This window comes from Micropterus dolomieu, linkage group LG14 (genome assembly GCF_021292245.1).
Source record: "Micropterus dolomieu isolate WLL.071019.BEF.003 ecotype Adirondacks linkage group LG14, ASM2129224v1, whole genome shotgun sequence".
Classification (NCBI taxonomy): domain Eukaryota; kingdom Metazoa; phylum Chordata; class Actinopteri; order Centrarchiformes; family Centrarchidae; genus Micropterus; species Micropterus dolomieu.
In genome coordinates, this window is record NC_060163.1 from 23498405 (window position 1) to 23510298 (window position 11894).

Genomic DNA, 11894 nt, shown 5'->3' on the forward strand with positions numbered 1-11894 from the left:
GAATTTTTGGGAATTCCAGAGTAAAATAAATGCCATGTTTAATGTGAAAGGACTCAAAAGACTTCAAATTAAATAATAAACTCTATATTGATGTAAAAATGTATCTCTACAATAACTAATAACCAATTTCACCGCTCATGCCTAAGCACCAGTGTTAAGTGACAATAACATAAAATATGAAATTATTATACATTATTATAATAATAATGAAATGAAAGGGTGGGCTCTCAGCTAGCTAACAACAGATAGCTCATTTTAAGTAAAAGAAATGCTAATTATGAAACTCTGAAGGTAGGAAAGTTAAGTGTATTAAAGCAGCTGGATAGCTAACTACTGACATTAACCTGCAGCGTCTCCATAGCGTGTGGCGCACCGGACTGGAGCAGCCGCCGCTGCAGACGGACAAGACGTTCAACTAGCGTCAATGTTAGGAAAAGGTCCGGTCCATTTTAGGGGTGTCTGAAATCATATTTCAAGATTCTTAAAATATAAGGCATGAGTATTGTAATATTTACAATTACAAGTAAGAAAACCCCATAACTGTTGTTTTTACCACTTCTGGGGGGGTCCATCCTTAACTAACCCGTAATTCAAACAATGATTATTTGTCTGTGTTTTAATGGGAATGTGGATCTTTCTGATCAATTTAAGAAGTACCTATAATCTCGTTCCACATTTTATTGTGTGTCATGTAATGTGGGGAACTGGTCTTGGTCTCGACTCGGTCTTGGTCTCGACTTGGTCTCAGCCCCTAAAAGTCTTGGTCTTGTCTCGGTGTAGATAAACAATGCTCTTGGTCATGACTTGGTCTCGGTTTGGGCGGGCTTGACTACAACACTAGTAGCAAGAGTTGATTGAAAAGTGCATTAATTACAAGAGAATTGTAAGGGGATAGAAGAAGAAGAGAACACAAAGTACATGTTAGAGGTTTGGGGTTAGAGGTGTTATAAGAGGAGGTATCGCAGTTTTCATATGTTTATATAATTATTATATACTTATTATTTTAATGTTTATGCAAACAAAAAGCTAATGCTAATTCTATTTCTGGTTTTCAATATTAACCTCGGTAAAATGGATTCAGTGTGTGTATCAGTACTTTTTGAAATATGTCAGCACATGTGAACAACTATTAACTGCGATAATACTGATAATTTTGGTCACTATAATCGTGATATAAAATTGTCATACCGTTTTAATCTCTAGCTGTATATGCCAATCAGTAAGGAACAATGAATTTTGTAACAGAAATGCCAAAGATAAGTTTGAGTTGAGCTGGTGGATAATTTTAAAAATTTAAAAAAAGACATCTAGGCAATTCTTTAAAAAACAAATCTAATCTACTAGATTGGCTTGATATAAGTATCTGCCTTTTTGTCGAGCTCTAGTGGGGGTTTCTTTGTCCTCACTGTTGCACCGTGGACACTTGAACCTCGACCCTGACACATCTCATGATCAATTCAGTTAGCCCGGTGACCTTAAAAAGCCTCTTTTACCTAGAAGGTTTGTGTGTTATTTCATAAACTCGATAGATTTTTCATGATGTTAGCTGATGTTTGTCTTTGTTTCTGGCTCTAAAACACTTTCGGAAACTGATTTGACAATCGATTGGTCAGTTTTCAAGCAAAAATCTCAACCAAAGCATCTCCAATGTGAGGATTTCATTGCTTCTCTCTGTTTTACATCACTGTAAATTAAATATATTTGGGTTTAGACTGTAAACTATTTGAACTTTGGAAGATTAACTGATGATGAAAATAATTTGGGATTAGATTTTCGAAGGACAAATGGAGCTAAAGCTAAAACTACTTTATAATTTGGAGAAGGGGATAAAATATTAGCCACAGAGCACAACCTATCTATTTTTAAGAGTCATGCTGCTTTAAGTAAATAACCTTTAAAATCCAAACATAAAGTATCTTTGACATCCGGCTTTCTGCTTGCTCTTTACTCACCATTACGATGATTAAAAGTACAGCCTAACTGATAAATCGTAGGGTTGATTTTAGTTAGATAAAACAGATATTGTGACGTCTGACCAATAAGTAGCAAGAAACTGTGGAGCCAAATCATCAGATATGTTAGAGGCGATTTAGAAATGTTTGTTTACCAGGGAGCACTGACGACTTGTGTTTCTGGTTCATAATTCTTTAATAACCCAATATAAGGCCTTCATATAAAAAAAAAATGTTTGCTTACATCTGATTTTTTAACTCTGTGATAACCTCAAATATCCAAAGTATGTCCGGCTTTACTTGATACAGTCTTGTAGGGTTTGAAATGTATGACTTAAACTATGGTGGGTGATAAATTGACATTAATGTTTATTGATTATGGGCAGGATTATATTGTGACTTCAAGCCAGTTGCATTAAAATCTAACAACATTAGTTGCTGAAGTGTTTGTTTTACAATCAGGAATAGTTTGCTGCTATTTTACACATAAGAGTAGCGCTGAAACAATTTCATTCATCAGTTCATTTTTCAATTAGTTGTCAAGTAATTTTTAAGCTTGCATGCCAAATATGACCCAGTTCCAGCGTTTCATTTGTGATTATTTGGTGCTTTTCTTTATCTAATGCAATTTAAACTCTCATAATCATGGCAACAAGTGATGAGGACCTTGTGTTGAGACTTTTCAACTGTGTATCTTTGAATTTTGCACTCTTGGTCCCAAAAAAATAACCCACTAACTTTGGACATTTTATAGAATGGATTTAAAGACAATAATGTGCAGATGAGCCGACAACGAATATAATAATTTAGTTGCTTCTTTACAATGGAGCACAATTATTTGCTTTAGAATCTCTTTTAGTGTTACCCCAACTAATGTCATGATAATCATTTCAATCATATTTCCGTTTGTGTACTCAAGTAATAAGTATAATTTTTGTGTACTTTATTTGAGTAAGTATTTCTACTCCACTGCGATTCATATTGTCCTTTTTACTTCACTGCATTTATTAGATAACTATAGTTACTTTGCAAATACAGATTAATAATACAAAGTGTAACACAAAAAAACAAATAAAATACGATAAGGGGGGAAATTCACAAGCTAGCAGTTTATAAAGTAATTACTCCAGCTTTTAACAAAGTGATAGCATCTTAATGCTTCAATAGTTAAAATTCAGTCATTCGAAGCCATTCTGCATAATAAGGACTTAATTTTGATGCCAATACTTTTCACTTTAATAAAATTTTGAATGCAGGACTTTTACATATTAGTATTTCTACACTTTGGTATTGCTACTTTGACATAAGTGAAATATCAGAGTACTTCTTGAAGCACCGCATATCCATCATACCATACTACTTTATACTTCTACTACATTTCAGAGGGAAATATTGCACTTTTCACTACATTTATTTGACAGCTATGGTTACTAGTTACTTCACAAATTAAGATTTTACATTAAAAACAATGCATAAGCACATGAATCAGTAACAAAAATGACCATTAGCTGCAGACTTACACAACAGTGGAGCACAAGTATTGACTTTAAAGATGCTTTTGCATACATTTGCTATATCTGAACATATAATTACTAATATTAAGAGAGGCCTACTGAATGCAACCAAATGGAGGCAATGCCTAAAAACACATTATCAGTGGGACAAATGGATTCAAAGCCAATTATTTTGTGTCTGTAGTGATTAAAACTACAAGAAAGCCCCTAACTGTGACTTTGTGTACTCACTTTGTCCGAGTCCAGGTCGGGGTCCTCTTGGCACAGTCGGAACAGGAAAGATTTTGGGTCCCTGCACAACGTCTGTTTGGTCGTGATGAAGTAGGTGCCCCCGACGTTGAGCCGAACCCAGCGTGATCCCGGCTTCTCCGCCGGTTCGGACGGGGAGCTCGGGTTGCTCTTCACCGGGAACCCGAACACCGACCGCCCGCCGCTGCCGCTCGACACCCCGCTGGGACTGAGCTGGCTGCTCCGCGGAGGAACCATGAGAGTGGGCGAAGCGAGGCGCACGGAGCCCCGGACATCGCGGTGCTCGGGCTGCTCTATGGTGCTGGTGCCACTCGATTCTACAACATGCAGTTCAGCCATGTTTTCTTCGTCTGTAAAAACACACAACCGCACGATTAGCTAACGATTGACTGCGGGGAAACAAGTCCTCTCGGCCGATTTGTAAACAGAGCGAGGATATTTTTCTCCGACGGGTCGGCTGGCATCAGGGCGTTGCTGCTCACACTCGACCGCCTCCGCCAATTAACGCAAAAAAAAAAATTAAGACACAAATAAGACAATCAAAGGCTGTGCGATGTTTGGAGCATCGCGTCTAATCGTTTCTTCCCGAGATAAATTGCTCATTCTTGTCTATTCAAACGTTAATCAGAGATAGGCAATTCTTCCGGGGTTGTAACGTGATTACTGTTTACTTCCGCCGTGTCATCGTTTTTTCAAAATAAAAGCCAACCACGGTTGATGTTTGCTTTAGTGGGATTTTAGTTTACCAAGAACATGTTATGTTTTTATCTGAAACGTTTTAGACTCTAAATGTTTTTTGCGTCATTACTTTACTTGGATGTTTGATCTAAACTAGTTTTTACATGGTGTGAAACTAGTTTAGAAACCAATCATGGTCCAACATGCAACAATATTTGTATATTTACAGAGCAGAAAGAGCATTTTTATGTGTTTAAAAAAACCCAACATTTTAACGTTAGTTTTTTATGGAAAAACCATAGGCCTATCCTTATCAGAGTAGCCTATTGTTGGGGGTACATGTAATGACATGTCTGGATATGGCGGCTTTGAGAGGCAAAACACGACAACATCCATGAAAACACATGAACAAAACTGAAAATACAACATTACAGAAAATACAATAACATGATCTATGGCGTTTCCTAGTATCTGATTTTTATGTGCCTTTTCAATTCATGTGACGATAGAAAAGTGGGTGTCTCGGGAAAAAACAAAATGTGACAAAGTGCAATGGAAACAGTGAATAAATCATGACTTACATGAAGCATGTGACTTAAACGTCCCCCTCTACTCAAAATGTTGTTTGCTTATTATTACCTCACTTGCATGTTTGACCTTTACTAGAAGCCTAATCAGAATCAGCTTTATTTGCCAGGTATGTATACACAAACAAGGAGTTTGACTCAGGATTGTACGATGTGCTTTCTCATACAATAAAATAATATAATAATAAAATCAAACACAGGCTACATTGTAGAGAAGACAAATAAACACACGATAAACAAAAACAATAACAAGATTGACAAATAATGCAGTGAGCAGAGTGCAAAGGATGCAGAAGTAAATTATTATTATCATGTACATGACGGAGGTAGATGTGATATACAGGTACACATACACATACATACATACATGTACACATGTACACAGTGAGATGGAGCATAGTGCAAAGTATGCAGGAATAAATAAGTATGTGCAGGTGTTATTTACTTGAGGTAGGTGGATTTCGTACAAAGTAAATACAATATGAAAATATGAACAGTATGAACAGCTCTGAAATAGAGAATGATGAATAAATAATAAGTGGTAACCAGTGAACAGGTGGCTGATTAGAGGCAGGGTTACTGGGTTATTGCACAGGAATTGTTCCCAACACTGTGAGTCAGAAATCAGCTGTTCATCAGAGTGATGGCTTGTGGGAAGAAACTGCTTCTGTGTCTGTTGGTTTTGGCGTACAGTGCTCTGTAGCGCCTACCAGAGGGGAGGAGCTGGAACAGGTTGTATTCTTACATTACATGTCTTTACCTGGTCTTAACATGTCTGTAGTTGAGAGCAGGGTGATTTGAGCCTGTGGGGAAGTTGAGCCACCCCTTGTTTCAAAATTGGTTATATGAATACACATTTTTGAAGAGTTAATCATTTTACTCACCCTGTGGTGGAGAGAGACTCATGGAATAAGATGTTAAAATCAAAAAACAGTTTTTGCCGTTCAACTTGTTTTTTTTATGTTCAAGGAGTCCTGATTCTTGTGTCTGAACTATTACAGACAGGTTTGAGAAAATCTTACAATATGAGGCTATGCTGTTAGCGTGACATTAACTCTAAACTGCTGGATGACACAACTTTGTTGAAATGGCAGGGATGGGGTGATTTGAGCCAAAAGACCTGGGGGAAGTTGAGCCAGATATTTGACTGTAATTTTACATTACGTTCTTATGCATCAGCGAAATGATGTGACGCATTTTAGAACAGAAACCATCATGTCATGCTTCTATAAATGGAAAACAGACAGGCTTCAACTCCTCTTGTGGGTTTGGACAGAGCAGTGGGAGAGGTACAAAAATGGGAAGTCCATACATCAGGTGGCACGAGACTTGACGATAAACAGGATGACTTTAAAGTGATATATTGATATGATTGATATTTTCGTTGGAGACCTTACTGTCATGTCCTCACTTTAAAGACACAAAGTAAAAACTGGCTCAACTCACCCGGCTCTCCCTAATATGGTGGCTTTGAGAGGCAAAACACAAGAACACTGGCCGAAAGACAACATCCAGGAAAACACATGAACAAAACTGAATATTCCACCATAACATCAAACTACAAACTGTCTCCTCAACCATCACTCCAACCAGGATGGTGAAAAACTTGGGTGTCATGATTGATGACCAGCTGTCCTTTTCAGACCATGTTGCTGCTGTCTCTCTACTGCCGCTTTACTCTATACAGCATAAGGAAAATCCGTCTCTACCTCACTCAGTACGCCACCCAGCTTCTGGTACAGGCCATGGTTATCTCTCACCTCAACTATTGCAATACCCTCCTAGCAGGTCTTCCAGCTTGTGCAGTGAAACCCTTACAAATGGTTCAGAACGCAGCAGCACGTCTGGTTTTTGATCAGCCCAAAAGGACTCATGTCACTCCATTACTCAGTGACCTCATCTGGCTCCTCGGGGCCTCCAGAATCAGATTCAAGTCACTGATGCTGCATACAGAGTGACTACAGGGTCTGCACCCATCTACCTAAACTCCATAATACAAACTTATGTTCCTTCAAGAACGCCGCCTGGCTCTGCCATCCCTTCACACAAAGCAATCCCAGTCCCTGTTCTCATCTGTGACACCACGATGATGGAACGAGCTACCACACGCCATCAGATCAGGGGCGTCCCTCTCTAACTTCAAGAAGCTCTTGAAAACTCATCTCTTCTGAGAACACTTCCTCTTCCTCTTATAACACCTCTAACTCCTAACCTCTAACATGCACTTCCTGTGTTCTTCTTCTATCCCCTACAATTATCTTGTATTGATAGCACTTTTTAACTCTTACTTCCTTCCCTTGGTATTTACCCCAATGATGTGATATGAACTATGAGCTCTTACTAGTGTTTATTGCTGCTCTTACTAGTATGTATTGTCAGTTGTAGATCTGTATTTGATGCTTTGTTTGATGCTTGTATGTTGTTCCTAAAATGTAAGTCGCTTTGGATAAAAGCGTCTGCCAAATGAATAAATGCAAATTCTGTCGTGCCATTTTAATTCATGTGAAGGTGGAAAAAAACTTTGAGCGTGTGATTTAAACATCCACTGGAGAGACAAACATCAGATCTGTGTGGAGCGATGAGGAGACGGTACTTTCCTCAAATACAAATGCTATTTTATCACAATCAGCCAAGTCATACTAATAAATTAACTATGGTATAATTAACTATGGTATAATTAACTATGGTATCAGGGGGATAGTTTTAGACTGGGCTAGGAAGTATCTCCATAAGAGTCAACAGTTTGTGAAGTTGGGAGCTCCACATCAGTGTGTTTGGACATTGCTTGTGGCGTCTCCCAGGGGTCAGTGTTGGGCCCCAAACTGTTTATCTTGTAAATTGATGACATATGTTCATTATCTGTTGTGGCAGATGGTGTTGCTTGCAGATGATACAAATATATTCTGTTCATCTAAAAACCTACAGCAGCTAACGGAGGACGTTACTAAAGAAATGAATAAATTAAAAATATGGCTTGAAAGAAATGATCATAAACTTGAATAAAACAAATTGGGAAAAATAGTACAAAATTTTGAATGAATCTTCATTATTATGATTCTAGTTTTGTTGATGTGTTTTTTATGACGTGTTTGTGCTTTGTTTTTTCTTTTTCTAACATTGTTGTGTTTTGACCCTCCGTGCCACTATGCATTAGCAACAAAATAAAATTAAAAAACACAGCTGCCAGGCATGTCACAAACATGTCTTTCTGCAGATGAACATGCACCATGTTACATTTGCACAGGTATCAAAACAATAAAAACAACATTAATAAACTTGTGATGGTGACATTAAAAATGTACACAATTGGGAGAGCATCTCACAAATATATAAATAAAACTATTAATATTTGATTCAAACAAGGAAGAGCAAAAGTAAATAATTATCAACTATAAACATGCAGTAATTATTAAAAAACGCGGCACAAAATAAATGAACAACAACAAGATAGATTGAAAATACACACAACTGTTAAAAAAAGATAAAGATTGTATGAGTATGGTTACTGGGAATGCCTGAAATGACCCCCATGCATTGTGTCCATTTAGTTAATTACCAAATTGTATTAAAATGTCAAACATAACAGTCTGTGCTACCACCTGGCCATGCTAACTAGTTTGAGAAAATCTTCCATCTTCTATACATGTACTTTTAAGAAATAGATGGAATAACTGCTTCATGCGCATCATACAAACAGGTTATAGATTGTCTGGGGATAACAATTTTTGTAATGATTATGAGGTATGTTTCTTTATTTTGCTTTAGGATTTTTTTCTGATTGGATTGTTTACAAGCTGCATTTTAATACAGTAAGTAAGTGGGATTCAATGGATTCAAAGCCAAATATTATGAAGGAATTGATTTAGTCTCTGTAGTGATTAAAACTAAAAGAAAGCTGTGACTTTATACTCACTTTGTCAGAGTCCAGGTCGGGGTCCCCTTGGCACAGTTGGAACAGGAAAGATATTTGGTCCCTGCACACTGTCTGTTGTGATGAAGTAGGTGCCACCGACGTTGTGCCGAACCCGGCAAGAGCCCGGCTTGTATTCAGCAATATTCGGTTTCAGTGGACTATTTATAAGTTATCATGTGTGTGGACTACATTTGTGAATCCACTTCACTTACACATGTAGACTCACAGCTGAATTAGATCCCTAGTCTGCCAGTGTTTCACAGCAATCGAGAGTAAAGAAATCGAAAGGGTAAACCACAAGGACCTCACAGAATTTGTAATGACCTTTTGAGCAATCGTTCAGCTGCTTTTACTCTAATACAAAGACATGACTTGTTTTCAGATGGAAGTGTACACATTCTGGTGCTCACTCAACACACCCGCAGTGGTTATGACATCGTGGTGGAAAAGTGGTGAGCAAAGATATGTATTAAGGAGGCAATGGAGCCAGTGAAGAAAAGGTTCTAAATGTGTTAATAAAGGCTTTCAGTTTAATTGAGAAGATGCATTTTGTGTCAAAAACAGTTTATTCTCTCTGTCTTTCTAATCAGTGTAATTAAATGTTATGTTGACTGAAATTATTGTGTGTGTAATGTTGTTGTTAGATAACATCTGGAGAGGAGGGAGAAAAGGGAGGCTTATGGGTTTTGGATGGTGACGGAAAGAAAAACACTTAGGCCTTCTTCATAAATTTGTTACTGGATGTTGATCTGTTAGGGCTGCAATAACTGTTATTTTCATTATCAATTAATCTGCTGATTAAGCATCAGATTCACCATTTAATATTCAATTTACAAATAAATAAAACAGAAAATTTTCTGATCCTCACATTACATCACTGTGTAATTTGGAGTATTAACAGATGTATTACTTGGGCAATAGCTTGTGTGGAAGGACAATAAATGATCAGAAAAAGCCACATAAGCACAGAATACATGGGGTAATGGTGGTATTTGGAAGATTAAATCCACTCTACTATGCTGCAGCGTTATTAAATGTTGCAGCTTTATCAAGACGTATTAGGCTTTGGCACATTCACATGTTGTTTGTTGTATCTAGTGGTCCCTCTCCCCTGTTTGCCTTTTGTTCTCTGCTGTTCCCTCATCCTATTGTGTCTGTCGGTCTGTTTTCCCACTAAAAGGTACTTGGTTAGGTTTAGGCACTAAAAAGTACTTGGTTAGGTTTAGGCACTAAAAGGTACTTGGTTAAGTTTAAGCACTAAAAATACTTGGTTAGGTTTAGGCACAAAAAGTACTTGGTTAGGTTTAAGCACTAAAAAGTACCTGGTTAGGTTTAGGCACAAAAAGTACTTGGTTAGGTTTGGGCACTAAAAAGTACTTGGTTAGGTTTAGGCACAAAAAGTACTTGGTTAGGTTTAAGCACTAAAAAGTACCTGGTTAGGTTTAGGCACAAAAAGTACTTGGTTAGGTTTGGGCACTAAAAAGTACTTGGTTAGGTTTAGGCACAAAAAGTACTTGGTTAGGTTTAGGCACAAAAAGTACTTGGTTAGGTTTAGGCACTAAAAAGTACTTGGTTAGGTTTAGGCACTAAAAAGTACTTGGTTAGGTTTAAGCACTAAAAAGTACTTGGTTAGGTTTAGGCACAAAAAGTACTTGGTTAGGTTTAGGCACAAAAAGTACTTGGTTAGGTTTAGGCACAAAAAGTACTTGGTTAGGTTTAGGCACTAAAAAGTACTTGTTTAGGTGTAGGCACTAAAAAGTACTTGGTTAGGTTTAGGCACAAAACGTACTTGGTTAGGTTTAAGCACTAAAAAGTACTTGGTTAGGTTTAGGCACAAAAAGTACTTGGTTAGGTTTAAGCATTAACAAGTACTTGGTTAGGTTTAAGCACTAAAAAGTACTTGGTTAGGTTTAGGCACAAAAAGTACATGGTTAGGTTTAGGCACAAAAAGTACTTGTTTAGGTGTAGGCACAAAAAGTACTTGGTTAGGTTTAGGCACAAAAAGTACTTGGTTAGGTTTAAGCACTAAAAAGTACTTGGTTAGGTTTAAGCACTAAAAGTTCTTGGTTAGGTTTAGGCACAAAAAGTTCTTGGTTAGGTGTAGGCACAAAAAGTTCTTGGTTAGGTTTAGGCACAAAAAGTACTTGGTTAGGTTTAGGCACAAAAAGTACTTGGTTAGGTTTAAGCACTAAAAAGTACTTGGTTAGGTTTAGGCACTAAAAAGTACTTGGTTAGGTTTAGGCACAAAAAGTACTTGGTTAGGTTTAAGCACTAAAAAGTACTTGGTTAGGTTTAGGCACTAAAAAGTACTTGGTTAGGTTGAAGCACTAAAAAGTATTTGGTTAGGTTTAGGCACTAAAAAGTACTTGGTTAGGTTTAGGCACTAAAAGTACTTGGTTAGGTGTAGGCACAAAAAGTACTTGGTTAGGTTTAGGCACTAAAAACTACTTGGTTAGGTTTAGGCACAAAAAGTACTTGGTTAGGTTTAGGCACAAAAAGTTCTTGGTTAGGTTTAAGCACTAAAAAGTATTTGGTTAGGTTTAGGCACTAAAAAGTACTTGGTTAGGTTTAAGCACTAAAAAGTACTTGGTTAGGTTTAGGCACTAAAAAGTACTTGGTTTGGTTTAGGCACAAAAAGTACTTGGTTAGGTTTAGGCACTAAAAAGTACTTGGTTAGGTTTAAGCACTAAAAAGTACTTGGTTAGGTTTAGGCACTAAAAAGTACTTGGTTAGGTTTAGGTATAAAAAGTTCTTGGTTAGGTTTAAGCACTAAAAAGTACTTGGTTAGGTTTAAGCACTAAAAAGTACTTGGTTAGGTTTAGGCACTAAAAAGTACTTGGTTAAGTTTAAGCACTAAAAAGTACTTGGTTAGGTTTAGGCACTAAAAAGTACTTGGTTAGGTTTAGGCACAAAAAGTACTTGGTTAGGTTTAGGCACAAAAAGTTCTTGGTTAGGTTTAAGCACTAAAAAGTACTTGGTTAGGTTTAAGCACTAAAAAGTA

The 11894-nt window shown here is 37.2% G+C and overlaps 1 protein-coding gene across 1 annotated transcript; it reads right to left on the reverse strand.

Annotated features, from left to right (window-relative positions):
• Window positions 1–704: 704 nt before the first annotated feature.
• Window positions 705–4361, reverse strand: LOC123983320 (BTB/POZ domain-containing protein KCTD5-like). Its single transcript, XM_046069539.1, has 2 exons — window positions 3698–4361; window positions 705–837 (listed from the first exon to the last, which is right to left on the reverse strand). Exons 1-2 carry the CDS (start codon window positions 4052–4054, stop codon window positions 745–747), a joined length of 450 nt encoding a protein of 149 aa, XP_045925495.1. The 5' UTR covers window positions 4055–4361; the 3' UTR covers window positions 705–744.
• Between the last annotated feature and the right edge of the window lie 7533 nt (window positions 4362–11894).